The following is an 18,379-nucleotide window of genomic DNA, read 5'->3' as shown; positions in this document are numbered from 1 at the left end:
AGTATTATAAGCCAGGCTTACAGTAAGTTATAAGTCTATATTACAAGCTATATTATAAGGCTTATAATATTAACAGGGTTAAAGTGTAAGCCGCTTAATAATTTAATAAAAAAGTAAGGGCTATGTAATGTAAGCACTTTTACCTGTTTAGTTATAATAATATACAGGTTCCTTATTATCTTTATTACCCTTAATATCTAGATTATTAAGTATATATTTAAGTAAATAGGTTTTATAATACTCCTTAAGGTTATTATTTCTATAAAGAAATAGCTTTTTAATTATATTAATATCCCTAGTAAAGACTATACTAAGATTACCCTTTTTAGCTATAAAATATTGACTATAGTTACTAATTACCTAAGTACTAGCAACCTTAAGAACTTTACTTACTATAAAGCTAAGAAACTAAAAAGGCTTATAAAAAAAGAAAATAAAAATATAACTAAAAGGCTATAAAAAATATTACCTAGTTACTATAAATTATAGTATTATAAAAGGCTATAAAGGTAATAATATAGTATAGCTATTAGAAAGTTATTAATTAGAGTTATTAAATAACTTTAAGAAAGATTATATATATACTATAATAAAAAGGTTAAATTATTAAAGGTTTTATTAACTAAGTTATTTAGGCTAGAAAAGTTAAAGTATTAATACTTTTACTAAGGTAAGTTATATTTAGGTAACTAGAAGCTTTAAAAGCTAAAAGAATATAAGCTAATTAAGTTTTAAGATTAATATTATAATAATTTTTAATATAATGGTTAGCTACAAATAAGAATAAATAATCTATAGAGATTTGTCTTGCCAGCCAAGACGATCACCACTGAGTTTCATATTACCCATCTGTATGCTGTAGCGAGAAGGTAACCTGACCCAATGCCTGCATTAACTCCCTCTGTGCTTCAGCCGGCCATGACGGTGCTCTCCAAGCAATGAAACCGTCCGGCCGAACCAATGAAGAACCGGTATCGTCCACCCCATACAACCTGTTGAAATCGCCCTCATTCTTCTCGGTAACATCACCTCCAACGTGCATAAACGTAATCTTTACGTTGATTGCCTTACATGCTTCTGCCACGAGCTGGCTCCATCTCTTCTCTTTTGAAATAACGACCCAGGATGTACCGAAACAGTCCAAAGTTGAGACATGATCGCCTTCAAGTGCAACGTGAGGGGCTCTGGTACCCGGTTGTCCATTCCACTCATCTGGCCTTTTGACAGGAACAGAGCCATCTGGACCTCCGACAATGGCCTTTGAGTTATAAAAATATCCGAATTCCATTGCTACATCGTCCATTATCGTAACGTTCTTGCCAGGCCATTCTTTGTCGACGACGTATCGCTTGTAGTCCTCCCTGGCAAAGATCTGGTCATGTCGAACATCTGCGACGGGTCTTCTCTCAACGCCATATGTATCAAGAAGTTCCGGCGAGGATTCGCCGCGGAGCACTGATGCGAGCTTCCATGCGATGTTATGTGCATCAGCTATACCGGTGTTTGCTCCGTAACCGCCACGATTTGGAGGTAGGGCATGAGCTGCATCACCAGCGAGGAAGACACGACCAGAAGAGAACTTATCAGCAATAAGACCACCAATGTCCCATTTTCCAGTGGTGATTAGTTCAATGTCCTCATCTCGGAGATCCTGTACCCCAGAAGCCTTGCGGATCATGTTGCGCTGGGTCGCGTCATCGAGGACAGCTTCAGGGTCATCGACTTCTTGGTTCCAAGCTACCATCCAACGCCCCCCGCCATAAGTGGTCATGAAAGCCTCGAAGCCATCTTCGCGACCCTCAATCTGGAATTGACTGTAGCCGTGGTCGAGGAAATGTTGCAGAGGTTCGCATCTGAACATGATGCTCTGGAGCTTGCGGAGAAGACCAACGCCATGACGTTGGATACCGAGACTTTCTCGAATACGGCTGCGGTTGCCATCGCATGCGACCATGTGACTTGCCTTGACATGGATTTCTTCACCGTTGTCTCCAGTGGCGCTGACTGTAACGCCTTCGTCGTCTTGACTCCAGCCCGTGACAGTGAAGCCCAGTCTAAGATCTGCACCAAGCTCCCTCGCTCGATCTCTCAAGACAGGTTCGATTACGTCTTGAGCGATAGCAACACCTTCAGTAGGAGAGTACTCTGCGAACGAAACAGGCGGTCCACTTTTAGGCTTTTGTGTCCAGCCTTGCTCTTTAGTCCACTTTCCAGCAAGACTCTCAACAACGATGCGACGGGGAGGACCGCCAGACCATTGGATGCTTTTGAGTTTGGACTCAACGCCAACGGTGCGGAAAAGTTCAATTGTTCGGGCAGTGTAGCCAATTGCACGGGGATGAAGAGAACTCCCGGGATGGCGCTCTATTAGGATGGTGGGGACGTTGAGATGGGAGAGGAAGAGCGCTGTAGAAAGGCCTACAAGGCTGCCTCCAACGATCACAACGGATGTTTCTTCGATAGTTGCCATGTTGTCTGTAGAAAAGATAAGTTGTTGATAGAATGAGCGGTAATTCGATGGGGAAATTGGGTTATATATAGCTCTACCCGAAAAGTCTGATCAGCCCGAAAAGGGACGCTCCGGGTCCGACGCTGAGATCGGATTCATGACGGGACGGCACAGTTGGTTCGGGACCGGCACCCCACTTTCGGGATTTAGACAATCCGGGCTCGGGTGACCCGGATTTTCATCAAAAACACTTCAAGAATGAATGGTCCATTTCTTTTCTTGGTAGTGACTCTATACTCAAGCTTGATCATGCGCCTCGATGGAGTCTTGTGATCGATCATGAGCATTTTCTGAATGCAGGGAGCCTTTGGGTGGTGAACCTTGCCGTCGAGATAAATGCTTTGAATCCATGGGAAAATATCCCATGCTTGAGAGGCCGAAGATGTGGTAGAATAATGCTACGAGCGATAGACTCGCACAGACAAAGCCGTCGTATAAATGATCTCATTGGCGGTGATGGCCTTGAAGAAGCTTTCGATGTTCTTCGGCTCGTCCTAGATCACCTATGGAAGATGCCTGCCTGGGCCAAATCGAAGGTACAACATACTTGCGATGAAAACAACAACATTATTGAACTGTAGAAGATGTCAGACACGTCGAATTCAGGGAGATGGGTATAGTCAACCGCTGCAAAGTGTGCAAGCCAATCGTCCCAAGGCAGCGACTTCTTTGTCAACCTCGATGAAAAGAACCAAAACGACACATAATCATCAGGACTAAAAATGCGATATGCGTCGCACAAGGCTCATTCTGTCGACTCTCATTGAGAAAATCCGAATCATAGGTAACATTACTTCCATTGGCAGCCATATTGCTAGGTCATATGGAGAATAGACCGTTTAAAAAGGGACTAAAGTTTAGGGTGAATTCACTTGGAAAACTAGCATGAGTCGGTCACGAGGTCAGTGTCGGCATACTGTTTATGGAAAGACCCTGGATTCTCGGCATCTCTGTTGGAACCCGGTTTCGTGGAAGTCAGGCTAATTATTGGTATACATATAACAGGAGACTCAATCTATTGATTCTTGAATAAGTGATAATAAATCTGCGTTGCGCCAACAACCCATCATCTGCGGTTTCATTGCCATTGACCTCTTTTTACCTTTTACCATGTCTCCTACTATTTTGGCCGTACCGGGTGCGTGGCATACCGTGGAGTCATTCGAGCCCATAAAAAAGATCTTTACACAAAAGGGATACCTATTCGTCAGTCAAAACGCACCGGGGTTACATGATGCAAACGGCACTTGTCAAGATGACGCTGAATCATTAAGGAGGGAACTCTTGCTCCCGCTTGTGGAGGATGGCAAGGATATCGTCGTATTGATGCATTCTTATGGCGGGATGTATGGCTCACAGGCTGTTAGGGGCTTAAGCCACAAAGAGCGGGAACAAGTGGGCAAGAACGGTGGTGTAATTGCCCTGATCTACGTCTCGGCTGTGACGCCCGTTGAAGGAAAAACAACGTTGGACATGATGGGAACAGATTCAAAGAATCTTCCTCCATGGGTTGATTATAATGTACGTAATTCGACATCTCCTCCCCTGTGCTGCAGGGTAACCTCACAGGGTAACCTCACAGACTAACAAACTCTAATTATAACAGGAGACAACGGGCTGGGTCAAGTTCACAGGAGCTAAAGATACCATGTACCACGACATTTCAGACGCTGAAGCAGAGTATTACATTTCATTGCTGAGAGATCAAGCGTTGAATAGTATGAACACGCCCATCACTTACTCTCCGCTGACAGACGAGAATTACAAGGGAAAGGCAGGCTATGTTATTTGCGGGGCTGATCGCGTGGTGCCCCCTGCGGGACAGGAGATGTATGCGGCTGTAGGGGGGATCGACAGGAAAGTGACAGTTGAGAAGGCGAGCCATGCGTTCTTTGCTACTGCGGCTGAGGAAACTGTCGATGCGGTTCTCCAGCTGGTCGCCAGCTGAACTTTGTATCTGTGTCTTTTGAGGTCAAGGGTTGTTGGAGTCTGAGGTTAATTATTACATTTTTAGATCTAGAAACCTTGCCAAGAATATGTAAATGAAAAAGTACGCGACATGAGGAATAACGTCCTTGTCTACGCACTGACGTCAGCTCTCTTCAAGTCGTGATCGTTTGAGGTGCCGTGATAAGATATCGGCAAACTCAACTTGGGTAGCCGAACGCATAGCCGAAAACAAACAGATGGAAAATGGATCTCATAAACACAACGATGACATTTCTACCGACTTTATGGTTCAATCCCTTCAATTCTTGCTATTCTCACATATCTTATAGTCCAAACTGCCGATGACACTCACCGAAGGGGAAATATGCCATATGACCATGCGAGGACCGCCTCTTAATCCATCATGGAATCTCCATTCTTAGAAAACAGGCTCCTGCTGCCGAAATCACTTCTTCTCAGCCACGTTTACCTATCTCATGAGCCTTATCGGACCAATCGGTGAGAAACTTCTCGAGCTTGGTCGGACTGGGCATCAATACACTATCCTTCCTCTCCCCATTCTCGTAAGCAATAAAAAACGGGACACCTTGGATAACAAGCTTTTCGGCTAGATCGAGTACGTCGTCAACGTCGAATCTAGCGAGGACGAAGTATTCCGGGTTGTAGGGAATTTGGTTGGAGAGTCTCTTGTAGATAGGGCTCAAAACTTTGCTGGAACCAGCCCATGAAGCCTCCGCGTTGATGATGACGACTTTGTACTTTTTGAGGAGTTTGTCGTAGTCATCTTGGCTTTTGATCTCGGTGACAGGCATTATGAAGTTTGGTTTGGTGGGGATTCAGTAGTAATAGAGACGGATAGTGGGGGAGATCGGATGAGGGTGCGGGGGGAAGAGAGAGTTACAGTTTATAACTGGGTTCAGCAGCTAATGATGTATCTGACGCGATACGAGAGACCTAGAAAGGCGGTACTTTAGTGCCCAATTGGATATCAAGTCACTGCATCTTCGAAACCATCGCGCCCTGCGTTGGAATGCTGTCATATATATAAGCCAATGAGCATGACAGTACCGAGTGACTGGTTCGATAGTTGAACTATAGATGGCACTATTGGCGTGGAGGCTATAAAGTGGCATGTCGTTGGGGATCTAGAACCATGAGTTCCCCGAATTCCATTCTCGGGTTGCTTCAATGTTGTGTAGTCCAATCAAGTCAGGGATTCAACTAGTGAAGGTAAGGGCCATATAAAGTGTATGCTGCCATTTTGTTCCAAGGAACTACTAGATCTATTTCAGTTCATTGCGGCTCTAGTCCCCTCCAGAAATCTCCAATGAGGTTCGCGACATCCAAAGCCTGATCCCTCACAACACTATGCACAGCCTTGGGAACAACAAACACATTCTCGAATCCAAGATCGTTCAGCTGCTCCTTGTTACACAAGGTATCTAGCTCTCCAAGGACAGCGAGTGATGGAATTCCTGTCTTGGCCGCCTTATCAAACTGAGCATGAGAGTCCATCACAGCTCCGTCTCTGAAAATGGCAACAACAGAAGCTGTATGTCCCGGGTGTTCACGCATCTGCCACTCACGGACTGCCTCAGCGACGACTTCACCCTTGGCGACCCTCTGTTTCCAGTCCTTTGGTACAACGAGGTCTCCGCCCTCGAGAATGTTCAAAACGCATTTCTTCGCAGCAGCATAGTCGTCTCCTTGAAGATAGGCCTGCTCTTCGGGCGGGAACATGGAGAGTTGTAGAAGACCTGCGGGCGCGACGAGAGTGAAGCTCTTGACGCGCGAGGGCCTGGAGGCAACGTAGCTGACAGTGGTGGCTCCGCCGAAGGAAAAGCCGACGATATGAGTAGACTGCCAGCTCAGATGATCCAATAGGTTGTCGATAAGTTCGTGAAATAGTGATGATTCGTGCGGAGCAACAGGCGTATCGCTCAGTCCATGGCCCCAGAGGTCGATCACAACCATATGCGCAGCCGGGAACGATTTCTCAAGGGCGCGTGCGAGGGGCAGCATCCCTAGCGCTGGAGTCTGGACACCATGGATGAATAGTACTTTATCGATTCTGGCGACACCATCGTTGGATGATGAAGGTGTGATCTCGTAATAAGCAGCCTTACCGCGGGGAGTCTGAAGGAATTGAGCGGCCGGCAGTAGTGCTCCAAATGCTTCGACAAAAGCGGACTCTGTCGGCCCCGCAACAGGTGGCTGAGGCTTGTAACTCGCCCCTGGGCGCGGTAGAACGAGATCTTGTGGCATTGTCAATACTTTCTGATGATACGTACGTGATGAGAGAACAGTGTGCTGGCCATGCGGGTTTTATGAGGCCCGTCAAACCAAGTGGAGATTTGTAAGCGACTGCGGCGGTCTAGAACACTGAGCTTACCACGGTCCCTCTGAGATGCTTTACTACGACCTGCCTCGATAAGGAAAATATGCAACTAGATTTCTCTGATCATGTGGAAAGTCTTCATGTATAGTACGGTATAGGCTGCTTACACGTCTTTTTGACCACGTCGACCAAAATCATGATGATCTGGCAAGTGGAGTGGACCATTTATCAGGCTAGTCGGATCAGTTCCGACTGTAGATCCCGGGCAGAAAAATTGAGTCACCCCGGCCTCAGAAAGAGACAGCTAGGTATCAACTCCATGCTGCCCAATATCAACCAGTCTATCTCGTTGTCCTTTGTCTGAAGCCCAGTCTTCGGTCACAAAAACTTCAAAGAAATAAAAGCTGGCTATATCGTGTCATCATGTCGGAGTCTTCAGAATCAGCGCCGAAATACCGCATCCGGCCCGGAACCTTCTTTGATGTTCCAGTTACAACACGGATCTATGCTGCATCGTTCGGCAACGAACCATTAATCGACTTTTTCTTTCCCACGAGGAGACAGGATCCTTTGTCTTTCTATACTTGGTCTTGTCGACGATTTCAGCGTCGGTATTGGACGCCTGGGTATTCGCTGAGTGTTGTGGTTGATAAGCATGATCATCCCGTCGGCCTATCGTGGTGGAAGCGACCAACTCGGCCTCTGACACTTCTTCAAAAGGTCTTGTCTCCCTGTAAGTTTGTATAGCTGGAACCCTTCGGATCTCTGCTAATTGTATAAGCGTTCTGGATCGGTTCAGTTGTCAACGGCTTTATCAACCTGCAAGAATATCTCTTCCCAGTCCAAGGTCTCAACAAGAACAACATGGAAACTTTTGAACAAGCATTTTCTGACGTTGAACCGCATGTGCTCGACACCCCACAGAGACAAAAGGCGCACTACCTTTCTCTGCTGGGCGTCGACCCTGTCCTGCAAGGAGAGGGTCTTGGCAAGATGCTGCTTGAAGATGGACTTGAGAAGGTAGATGATGAGGACTCAGCGGCTTGGCTCGTTAGTCTAGCTGGTCTGGAGAAGCTTTATGCAAGATATGGCTTTGTTGAGGTGAACAAGGTTGAGGTTGAAGGGCTGCACGATTGGAAAGGCGGCATGGTAATGGTTAGAGATTGATCGGATGCTGAGAGTAGAAGCACAACGGGATCAATATTGTGGCTTCTCCCTATTGCTAGTGTGTTTAGATTATCTATTGTTGAGAGCAGAGAAGATTCTCAGAATGGTCTTAATTCGAAACTGGGACCTCCCGAAACGCGGCTGAAGGCGGCCTGGGACTCCTAAAAGTTCTGTGTACGTCGAATCGAATACAGTGCATAGATTCATATAATTTGGTCTCATATAGGAGTAATTTGTTACCATAGTCTGTTTTGCCGAACCGGCACCGAGATGACTTCATCAGCTAGTTCGCATATTGTATGGCGATAACCGTTTTATCCGAGATCTCCGAAGAGCGCACATAGTATATTAGGCATATGATACGAGTTAACTCTGTTCCCTGTGACAGTATTCGCAGTTGTGAGCTTGTAGACTTTGCGCCTTCTCATTCCGACTTCACCTTCTTGACCTTCAACACGTCAGCAAACAATTCGTCACTACAATGAGTATTACACTTGAGGAACACTTTCTCTCTCCGGCGGCACACTCGTCAACGGAAGCAACAGACGACCCGATCCATGGATTTCCGGACAGTATCATCAATAAGCTCGTCGACCTCGATGATGAACGAATCAAGAACATGGACGAGAACAATGTAGCGATCCAAGTCCTGTCTCACACTCCCACAAACTTTGTCACAGCCGAAACCATAATAGCTTGTAACGATGAGCTTGCTGCAGCTGTCCGAGCGAACAAGTCTCGCTTCGCTGGCTTTGCGTGTCTCCCGATGGGTGATCCCGTGGCAGCAACTCATGAGCTGGAAAGATGTATCAAAGAGCATGGCTTCGTCGGTGCGCTCGTTGATAACCATTCCAACGGCAACTTCTATGATGGCCGTGAGTACGATATCCTCTGGGCAAAATCTGTGGAACTCCACGTGCCGATTTATATACATCCCGCATGGCCAAGTCAAAAAGAAAAAGAAGCTTTGTACTCAGGCGGCAATCTGCAGTCAGACAGCAACTCAGCAACTGCACTCGGCGCCTTTGCTTTTGGGTGGCATGCCAGCACTGCGAACACCATTCTTCGCCTCATGGCTAGTAACACTTTCGACCGCCATCCGAAGCTCAAAATTATCATTGGACATTCTGGAGAGCTCATACCATATATGTTTGACCGTATCAACAAGGCCACTGTATTCTTCGGCATGAAACGTGGGTTTGCGGAGGTGATGCATAACAATATCTGGATCACGACTTCAGGAATGTTTGACGTGCACTCTTTACGGTGCCTGTTGGGAAACATGCCTCTGAGTCAAGTCATGTTTAGTGTTGATTATCCTTTCAGTGATAATAAGGTTGGAAAGGAGTATTTAGAGATGATCCGAAGGGAAGGGATTCTTGACAAGGATGGGATTGAGGCTTTTTCTTCTGGGACCGCTAGGAAGTTGTTGTTTCGCCAAGGTTGAGAAGCTGATTCACCTTTGTAGAAACTGTTGGTTCTGAGACAAGCGCCGTGAGCTAGCATGTAATTCTGTTCGCTAACCGACTCGAAGGCAAAGCCACCGGATATATCAGTATCGAAACTTACTTGTCAATGTTATCTTGATCGTGAAATCAATTGTATCTACCAAGATTTATTAGAATGCAGACATAGCATCATCAATACCTCGCTAGTTCTTAGCAATCAATCATCAGTGTTCATATCGTATAGCGTCGCGCTGTGACGCGCTAATCCGATTTGATACACATCCACGTCATCCAATCAATTGCCAACTTTAAAAACGACACAGCGCCCTTTTCTTGTTTATTCCGGGTCAACAGCCCATCCCATCTCCACCGTAACAATGCCACGAGCTCGCGACCATTTCCACGGTCGGCATTACCACGCTGAGCGCACGACCGGCCCAGTCAAGGCGCTTAATCCAACGAAGCGATATCTAGTCGCCGACAAGAAGGCGCTCAATGCAGAGTCTGACGCCGGAAATGCTGGAAAGGAATCGCGACCGGGCGCTGAGAGTCCCGGGGTTGCTTATGTCTGGAGGAGTCGTGATAACAGAAAAGGACGGCATGCGCTGGCCGTCAGTGTTGATCCTCACAAGCATGAAGCAACGAAAGGGCCGAGGCTATCGAATTCGTATCACCAGACTCTCCGCGGTATCTTGAAGATGTTTGTCAGATACCCAGTCTGGGATGTATCCTACGACGTCGCCCTCGTCTTCACAATTGGTACTCGAGACCTCCTGATATCAAAGTCATTACAGCTAACAGTCAAGGTTCCATCATCTGGGTCATCAATGGCTTTTACTCATGGCTCCCCGTCCTCAATCCCTCAACCAAGGTCTCTGACTGGGCCGGCGGATTGACAGCTTTCATCGGTGCCACCGTCTTTGAGTTTGGCTCATTCCTACTCATGCTTGAAGCCGTAAATGAAAACCGATCGGACTGTTTTGGTTGGGCTGTTGAAGAGAGTGTAGATGGGATGCTTCATCTCACTCACGCGCATAACTGCAAGCATGCACACGCGCAAAAGAGGACTTTTGTCAAGCAAAGCTCCAAGGCACTAGATAACAGCACCCCGGAATCAGCGGGAAATGATCGGATGTGGTCTTGGTGGCCGACGTGGTATGAACTCAGAACTCATTATTTCTTCGACATTGGCTTCTTGGCCTGTTCTTCACAAACGTTTGGCGCCACGGTATTCTGGATATCAGGATTCACAGCATTACCGCCTATACTCAATAACCTCTCTACACCAGCTGAGAACGGCGTCTACTGGCTTCCTCAAGTCATTGGCGGCACGGGCTTCATCGTCTCAAGCATCCTGTTCATGGTTGAAGTTCAACCTCGATGGTACATTCCAGCGCCTGGGGTCCTGGGATGGCATATCGGACTATGGAACTTGATAGGCGCTATTGGCTTTACTCTTTGTGGTGCACTGGGCTTTGGTATCACGCATTCAGGTGTTGAGTATGCACTAACGCTCTCGACATTTATAGGTTCATGGGCGTTTCTGGTGAGTACAACGGTGCTTTGTGGATAGCATTCACTGACATGGAATTGCAGATTGGTAGTGTGATACAGTGGTATGAGAGTCTTAACAAGTATCCTATTTGGGTGGACCAAAAGATCGAGAGACTTGGACAACGAAAGAGCTAGATACAATATCCTTTTACCATCTATTCACAGGTCTTGTTGGCAGTGACAGATATCTTATTCAGTGACCACAGTTGTAATTTTTTATTCGATTAATCTTTGCTAAACTCAAATAGCTGAATGCCGACCACCACATGATCATCCCGCGGAACATCTCGATCCATCCTATCAACAAATACCTTGAGCCCCGCCCCACGATTCTCCTCCGACGTCTTAAGCGGCAATTTAACAGGTTTTGTGAGGCGCCTGACGTTGATGTGAGGATCAGTTACGGGCTTCTCACTTATACAATATCCCCAGGCTGGACTTTCTCTCTCATCTCGCGCAATAAACTGCAGTCCCGTCAAAACTCCGTGGTCACCAACCCATACCTGAGCAGACTCAAGATACGACCCTTGCGCATCCCATTCATCTTCGGTATAGTGCGGCTGCTGCTGCAGTTCTTCATCTCGATGACTCCCCTCTGCGCACCCACACCAGTAGTGACCAGCCCTACCCAGTTTGTCCTTCGGAGGGGAGAACTTTGTTGGGCCGATGGACATGGTGGTCTTATCGTCTGCATATGTAAAAGTCATTGCTACCAACGGAATCTGAAATTTCTCTGTCCCGTGACAAAGGCCAACCTTAATCGATGCAATAGGCCTGCTGCAGTCGAACCATGAAACGACAGCATTTCTGCTCGGCACTTGAGGGCGAATTCTGCTGTCTTTTATGGAATCAAAACCCCGTTCTCCATAGACCCTACCAATTTTCTTCATTCCTTTCGGCGGAAGTTCAGGTGCCCAATAGTGCTCGTCCACATCCATCGCCAGCTGGGGTCGTACGGAGGGACCAAGACCAGATTTGCTAACAAACGCTCCGATCATATCAAGCCCGGTCTGTGGCGTATGCCGGTGCCGCCAATGGCAGTAGATACCCATCAGAGCATCGCGGTCATTAAGCCGTCCTGCTTCGGGAAACCTGATCTTGGCATGTGGATCAGGTTGTCCGACGATGAAGTGGCGACCTTTGGTGGTGACGAATTGTACTCCGGTTGGGTAGAAGGATATCTCCGAGTTGACATACAGAATCCTTTCGCCGCCTTGGCCATCAATGGGAAAGTATTGCATCGCGTTTGTCTTTCCGATGGTGCGAGATTCTCCATTGCTAAGGCATACTTCAAACCCTCGGAGTTGAGCATCCACGCCGATGGAGGTAATCTTGCTCAAGTCATCATCTGTAGTACCAAAGATAAGAGATTCGCAGAGATTATCATCGTCTGGATCAGGGGGCATAATACCGCATCGAGCAGGAATGATGTGAAGTTCTCTTGGTGGCAGTTCATTCTTCCACAGATAAGTGGTAGTCTCGGGATCGTTCAATTGAACTCCAAATTCATCCAGGTACTCTCGGGGATGGACTCGCGAACGACTTTCTTTCGGTGCTTTGGTGAGAGGGTGGTATAACAAGGACAGGTCGGAAATGGGCTCCCCTGCAGCCCGCCCAGCTTGAAACCCGACGATAAAGCTGTCAGATTCTGGGAGGAGGAGGAGCTTATCGCCCTTGGACTCGCCAACCTGTACTGGATCGCGCTTGGAAAAGATAAATTCCAGACCAACCACCTTGCGTATGATGGTGTCGAGCTCCTCTTCGTCAAGATTGTTAAGCTCACTACTTCCATCCAGAGCATCTTGACTGGTGATGACCAGCTCAGTGATCCAGTCGTCCTTAGGGATGTGCACTTTGTCGCTCGTAGCATAGAGACTCTTTGATCCGGCCGTTCTCGCTCTTCCTCCAGCCGTAGTGCTACAAGAAATACCAGCAAGCTCACCGCCAGCTGACCAGAGCACCTCGATGACAGGCTCAGCGCTTAGCATATCGTCAAAGGTCTCTATAAGACTCGCCTTGGACGACATGAGGCCGTTACTTTTGGGGAATCTCAATACAGGTTCCGGGGTATTTTCTGCCTTTTTGAGGACCGCTGTTTTGTTGACCAGTTCCTCTTCTCGTGCTTCTTTCCGGGGCCAATACTCATTCAGAAATCGCGTGCAGACGTCCCAGACTCGGGCCCGATTTCGTATACCACCTGTAGTGAAAGGCTGTCGTTGGTCTTCGCCTTTGCTGATTGCTCGCAGCGCTTTGTAGACCTTGAGCCAATCAATCTGTAGATTATCCATGACGTCTCTCCCAGGGAACAGACCGACAACCCAGGGCATATCGGAAGAGATTTTGTTCTTCCAAAAGGCGTTTGAAGATGTTTCTCTCGCTGCACTTCTCGACGCAAGACGCACGGCGCAGAGACTCTTGAGGTCGAGACACTGAATAATGCCGGACAGAAGTTCGCCTGGGAGCTTGTCGAGTGTGTCTTTGTCATCTCTATCATGTCGAGTAACTGCAGCCTGAGGCTCTTGGAGCTGTGACTCGGCCAGGATGCTCTTAATGAAGTCTGTGGCATGGGGGATTTCAGTCGGAGAAGCGAGCAGATACTCTGTACCTTTTATTTCCCTCCACTCCACCAATCGACAGTCTTTTGCACCTCCATAGTCAAGTTGAAGACCAAAAGTATAGGGTTTGTCGCAATGGGATCGGAAAGTCTCGTATATGATAGAAGCATCGATATCATGAGGACTTGCGACTTGCTTGGCAAGGTCGAAGCAGTGAAGGTGAAACGGAATCAAAACATCGTGCTCCTCAGTCCAGTCGTATCTAACCAATTGAATCAGTATCAAATCTTCTATCATCTTGTATTGTAGTGTATTACTTACGTTGGAACTTCGCCGAAACTGTATTCCGTGGCAAAAGGATGATCGGGTGATGGAAGCTCATACCGATTATGACCCAGATACCTTACAGGCGTGGCGAGTATAACAGGGCTACATAGCAGGTCAGACTCCTTCGGCCCCTAATAATAAGTTTTGTGTTGATCTGACTCTTACCGTGGTTTTGCAGCTTTCTTGTCTGGTCGGCCCATGAGACTGACGTTCATCTGACTCTCTGCACTCCTTCGTGATATACGGCTATCATCATAATTCCTGATCCTGATCTTGTGTGCTGGTACACCACAGATAGCACAATAGGTTTCCCCGTCGGCCATTTTTGATTGAATTTAGTTAGATTGATCGATAATGAAGATGCAAGTGAAGAGGACGAGATGAAGAAGTGAGCTAGAGACCGTGACCGTGGGTACGGTTAGTCAAGTTTGTGGCCTGAGGCGACAAAAACAACATTTCCTTGTTTCCATGGCGTCCCACTGAGATGAAACATTTGCTTCATTTTCATCCCCGAGCGGAATTTTCCATTGACTTAGAGTTATGCACAAATGCACATTTATAACACCTGTGCATAGTACTTTATTATACGCCACAAGGCAACACACGGCCGTGGGGAATAAGGAAACTCAGACCTGAGTATAGGGTATCAAAGATAAACATTGCAAAATATATGCTAGAGTTAGTAAAAACATCCTAATCTATCACTTAGAATTAAGGTCCTGGATTTTCTGTCTTCCCCTACCATGCCCCCTATAGAAACGGGGTGTCATGCACGAATCCACCTGACGGCATGTTCCACTCTAGGTTCACGTCCAACATCGCAGTATCAAGCCACGATGAAAGATCATCATCAATCTGGAAATGCTCGAGTCCACCAAACTCCCAACACATTTCCGTATCCACAGGCACTGGCCAATTGCTACTTCCAGGTTCAGTTTCTAGCCCAGCCAGACCATCCCTTGAGATGGCTAGGGCTGCTGTCATACTTTGCTCGGTGGAACCTGCCATTGAGGCCCTTACTGTGGCTTGCAACCCAGCCTGTTGTACTACATCCCGCCGGATGTATCCGAAGTGGGGGATTGCAATTCTATCTGGCAGTTTGCTCGATGAGCCATCGTCACTGTCGTGGGTAACGCCCGATAGTATGTCAAGCATCCTTCGACATTGACAAGCAATCTTACATCCCGCTTTCTCTCCTCTCTCAAAGATGCCTTTAACTTGTGTAACAAGCTTCTGATCCTCGTCTGAAAGCGGAATGATAATCTCGTCAGACTGTGGTTGCGACAGACATAGAATTAGAATTACGCAAGCCATAAACCCGACAAAGTCGCTTGTTTTACAGTCAAAGATACTGAAACCCTCAATTTGAGTACGCAAAATGGTAAATCGTTTAAGCAGTTGTCGAGAAGCTTCCAAACATGCCAGTCTGTGAGAGCTTCGAGGAGATTTCGACTCTGTTCCGACAATAAATGGCAGATGAAGATTGATTCTGACATGGAAGAAGTAGAAATGCAACAGTAAAACGTTTCTCAGCTCATCTGTCTCGGCATGGGAGTTGGGAAGTGACTCAGGTAGATCCCACCAGCTCAGGTCCATAGAAGAAGCGATTGTATCCATTTGCTCGTCAAGAAGCATTGAACTTGCAGAAAATGGCTTCCCAGGTATCATATTCCGGTCAATGATCTTTCCTGCAATGGAGGCACAGCGCAGAACGAAACGCTGCTCTGGGTACACTGGCATGTTGTATGGCTCGACGGTTGGACTAAGATGAGCGTCGTTGAATCCATATGGAAGGCCAAGAAGAAGACTCGAAAAGCGATCCCCGTGATAGAAGGCCCACCAGATGCTCTTCAGATGAGGAGAAACCATTTCCCGTCTATACAGGCCCTGCGACGTTGTTAGGATCATGAAATCTGACTATGCTTAGGATAGGATTACCATGACTTCGGAAATAGCGAGACCTTTCCTATACATCATCCAAGACTGCCGAGGTTGTCCAATATCACTGTAGGCTTTAGCCAATAACAGAAGAAGTTCCATTGCCTCCGCAGAGTAAGAGTGCTCAGAATCGGGGATGGACAGTTTATCAACGAGCCCGTATAGGTCATGGTGATGCCCCGTGCTACGTGCATATGCGACAACAAGCATGCCAAGTTCGGCAGGGTCATTGCTCGTGTAGGCGCGCGTAGCAAAGGCGGCCAGGTCTTCATAAGATCCCTGGCAAATGACCTGCACCTTCTGACGGAAACTACTCCACCAGGCTCCATTCTTTGATAGAGTAGATGTTAGAATGTCATACTCTGGTAGAACCGAGCGAAGTTTTAAGCACGCGTCACTTGAGCTTTGCGTGTAAAATGGTGGACTTTTGCGAGATGGAATTTGGTGAGAAGGCCGGGTTATTTGAGAATGACTTTCCATGGATCCCTTGAAAATGATCAGCAAACCGTCATAAACGATCATCACCTCCTTTACCTCGGCTTTGTTAAGCATAGACACAAAAGGCGCCCTTTCATCTGCCTCAGCCGGCTCTTCTTCAAGATCACCCCCTTCATGGTTTACGGCCGGCTCACGCGTCAGACCGTGATGTCTCACCATAGTTTCGAGAACAGCGACTCTATCTCGCAAGCTTATACTTTCGGTATTAGTATTGCTGTTGTTCACTGGAGTCACATCACGCTGATCGAGACAAGGAGAACCGCGGGCAGCACATGGGATACAAGGAGATGCAGTTCCAGGTTGGAACTTGCATTTTATCTTTCTCCTTCGACCTAAAGTAATGGTCAGCCTGGAATTACACAACCTACTTATTCAACGATTGACCATTGTCTTGCAACAGATAGAAACAACAAGGTGGATACATTCTGTCAAGATACACGATACTCGTAATATCTAACTTCAAGCGCGATGTCCGAGTTCATCCAAATGGGTACAGTGACTCACATTCAGTACAACTATGCGTCCCCTTTCTCATCTTCCGTCTAGCCGCGACGGACTGGGACATCACCCTTGGGGCTGCGGCGGACATGGTATACCGGGCAGACTAGGTAGATTCACGTGAGTAGAGTCTTGCTCGGCCGAAATCCTTTTCGCTCCAGTTGGTTAGGGCTGTCGAATGGAGTGAAACGATGTGTAAGCGATAATGGGCTAGCGAGACAGTTCGTGGTGAGGCGGACGATGAGACGGACGAGTTTGGTCCGCATCACGTGACATAAGCCGTCTTGGATCGTATCTCCGTCCGTAGATAGGTTGAAGATGTGAAAGATATGGCTTAATTCGGATTTTTGCTGTCCAGCTAAAGCCTGATCATGGAGAAATTAAAATTATAAGAACATAGAAGGCTTCCCGCCTTTGACTCACCCTCAACAGCATACTTACACAATCACTCCATTGTCACATCTCCAATTCTCATACCCCCTTCAAAACATAACTAGTCTATCATGGCTCCTCTTGTCTGGCTCGTCACCGGTACCACATCTGGTATTGGCGCTGCATTGGTTAATGAGATCGTTGCCCGCGGCGACAAAGTCATTGCCTCCGGCCGCAAAGCAAACCAGAAACTCGGCCACCTCAAGTCAGACAATGTAGCCATCTTGGAACTAGACATAACTGCCCCATGGGCCGTGGTACAGGCCAGCATTAACGAGGTATGGTCCATTTTTGGACACATCGACATTCTGTTGAATAATGCTGGTGCTTCTGCCCTGAAGTGCGCAGAAGAAGCTGAGTAAGTACCCTATGAACCTTCGATGAGGAAGCGAGCTGATGAGAAATGATAGTGATTTATACGTCCAAAACCTCTTCCAAGTTAATCTCTTTGGGCACATGAACGTTACTCGCGCTATCCTCCCGCGATTCCGTGCTCAAGGCCATGGTCGCATCGGCTTCACCTCGTCCGCCAGCTCGTGGGGTCCTCTGCCTTTCATGTCCCACTACGCAGCATCCAAGGCAGCCCTTAGCACTTATATCGAGAGCCTCCACAAGGAGGTCCGGCCTTTTGGCATTTCTTGCGTCGGATTCATGTGCGGTAACTTCCCTACCAAACTTGGCCATCCCAGGGACGAAGATGGACCGGAGTTTGCAATCCAAGGACCTGCCATTGCAGATTATAATAAGCTCATGGGGGAACTTGGACTCATGTTTGCCAAGGCGTTTGCTCAGAGGACCGGCGAACTGGACAAAGTCGCAAAGGCTATGGTGGATATCATGAAGGGTGAGGGGATAGCGGCTGGAAAGCCATGGGCGGTCAGTATTGCTATTGGGTCTGATGCGTTCGATTGCGGAGAGCAGAAGTGCGAGGAGCAACTCAAGGTGCTGAACGAGTGGAAGGATGTCAGTTATGCTACAGATCGGGACGACCATGATCACATCACCCCTAAGGAGTATATGGAGTTTGCTTCCATGCTGTAAAGTTAGGGGAGTGCAGGGAGTCAGTAGTTATTCTAGATGATAAGCGTAGCCTGCAGTGAGTACGAATAGCAACATGTTGGTCAGCGCATGATTTATTTCGGGTTTACCATCTTAGTCACTAATT

At 47.3% G+C, this 18,379-nt stretch overlaps 10 protein-coding genes across 10 annotated transcripts; 5 read left to right on the top strand and 5 right to left on the bottom strand.

The window, feature by feature from the left end:
* Positions 1–841: 841 nt before the first annotated feature.
* Positions 842–2,470, bottom strand: FSUBG_6116 (phenol 2-monooxygenase; the record flags this gene model as incomplete). Its single annotated transcript, XM_036684282.1, has 1 exon — positions 842–2,470. One exon carries the CDS (start codon positions 2,468–2,470, stop codon positions 842–844), a length of 1,629 nt encoding a protein of 542 aa, XP_036538477.1.
* Positions 2,471–3,619: 1,149 nt separating this feature from the next.
* FSUBG_6115 (alpha beta hydrolase family domain protein) lies at positions 3,620–4,457 on the top strand (the record flags this gene model as incomplete). The annotated part of the gene is made up of 2 exons (XM_036684281.1): positions 3,620–4,030; positions 4,116–4,457. 2 exons carry the CDS (start codon positions 3,620–3,622, stop codon positions 4,455–4,457), a joined length of 753 nt encoding a protein of 250 aa, XP_036538476.1.
* A 457-nt stretch (positions 4,458–4,914) lies between these two features.
* On the bottom strand, positions 4,915–5,271 carry FSUBG_6114 (thioredoxin M-type; the record flags this gene model as incomplete). The annotated part of the gene is made up of 1 exon (XM_036684280.1): positions 4,915–5,271. The coding sequence occupies one exon, from the start codon at positions 5,269–5,271 to the stop codon at positions 4,915–4,917; it is 357 nt and encodes a 118-aa protein (XP_036538475.1).
* Positions 5,272–5,752: 481 nt separating this feature from the next.
* Positions 5,753–6,724, bottom strand: FSUBG_6113 (dihydrolipoyllysine-residue acetyltransferase component of acetoin cleaving system; the record flags this gene model as incomplete). Its single annotated transcript, XM_036684279.1, has 1 exon — positions 5,753–6,724. One exon carries the CDS (start codon positions 6,722–6,724, stop codon positions 5,753–5,755), a length of 972 nt encoding a protein of 323 aa, XP_036538474.1.
* Positions 6,725–7,220: 496 nt separating this feature from the next.
* On the top strand, positions 7,221–7,964 carry FSUBG_6112 (puromycin n-acetyltransferase; the record flags this gene model as incomplete). The annotated part of the gene is made up of 2 exons (XM_036684278.1): positions 7,221–7,530; positions 7,597–7,964. The coding sequence occupies 2 exons, from the start codon at positions 7,221–7,223 to the stop codon at positions 7,962–7,964; spliced, it is 678 nt and encodes a 225-aa protein (XP_036538473.1).
* Positions 7,965–8,445: 481 nt separating this feature from the next.
* FSUBG_6111 (5-carboxyvanillate decarboxylase) lies at positions 8,446–9,411 on the top strand (the record flags this gene model as incomplete). Its single annotated transcript, XM_036684277.1, has 1 exon — positions 8,446–9,411. One exon carries the CDS (start codon positions 8,446–8,448, stop codon positions 9,409–9,411), a length of 966 nt encoding a protein of 321 aa, XP_036538472.1.
* A 378-nt stretch (positions 9,412–9,789) lies between these two features.
* Positions 9,790–11,101, top strand: FSUBG_6110 (uncharacterized protein; the record flags this gene model as incomplete). The annotated part of the gene is made up of 4 exons (XM_036684276.1): positions 9,790–10,171; positions 10,219–10,890; positions 10,942–10,958; positions 11,009–11,101. The coding sequence occupies 4 exons, from the start codon at positions 9,790–9,792 to the stop codon at positions 11,099–11,101; spliced, it is 1,164 nt and encodes a 387-aa protein (XP_036538471.1).
* Positions 11,102–11,190: 89 nt separating this feature from the next.
* FSUBG_6109 (phosphatidylethanolamine n-methyltransferase) lies at positions 11,191–14,171 on the bottom strand (the record flags this gene model as incomplete). Its single annotated transcript, XM_036684274.1, has 3 exons — positions 11,191–13,783; positions 13,843–13,950; positions 14,014–14,171. 3 exons carry the CDS (start codon positions 14,169–14,171, stop codon positions 11,191–11,193), a joined length of 2,859 nt encoding a protein of 952 aa, XP_036538470.1.
* Positions 14,172–14,598: 427 nt separating this feature from the next.
* FSUBG_6108 (uncharacterized protein) lies at positions 14,599–16,443 on the bottom strand (the record flags this gene model as incomplete). The annotated part of the gene is made up of 3 exons (XM_036684273.1): positions 14,599–15,735; positions 15,787–16,272; positions 16,321–16,443. The coding sequence occupies 3 exons, from the start codon at positions 16,441–16,443 to the stop codon at positions 14,599–14,601; spliced, it is 1,746 nt and encodes a 581-aa protein (XP_036538469.1).
* An 842-nt stretch (positions 16,444–17,285) lies between these two features.
* On the top strand, positions 17,286–18,255 carry FSUBG_6107 (ketoreductase; the record flags this gene model as incomplete). Its single annotated transcript, XM_036684272.1, has 2 exons — positions 17,286–17,572; positions 17,625–18,255. 2 exons carry the CDS (start codon positions 17,286–17,288, stop codon positions 18,253–18,255), a joined length of 918 nt encoding a protein of 305 aa, XP_036538468.1.
* Positions 18,256–18,379: the final 124 nt, after the last annotated feature.

The sequence above is a fragment of the Fusarium subglutinans genome (genome assembly GCF_013396075.1).
Source record: "Fusarium subglutinans strain NRRL 66333 chromosome Unknown NRRL66333_c0000061, whole genome shotgun sequence".
Classification (NCBI taxonomy): Eukaryota; Fungi; Ascomycota; class Sordariomycetes; order Hypocreales; family Nectriaceae; genus Fusarium; species Fusarium subglutinans.
Note: the sequence above shows the minus strand (reverse complement) of the source record. Positions and strands in the feature narration are given on the sequence as shown.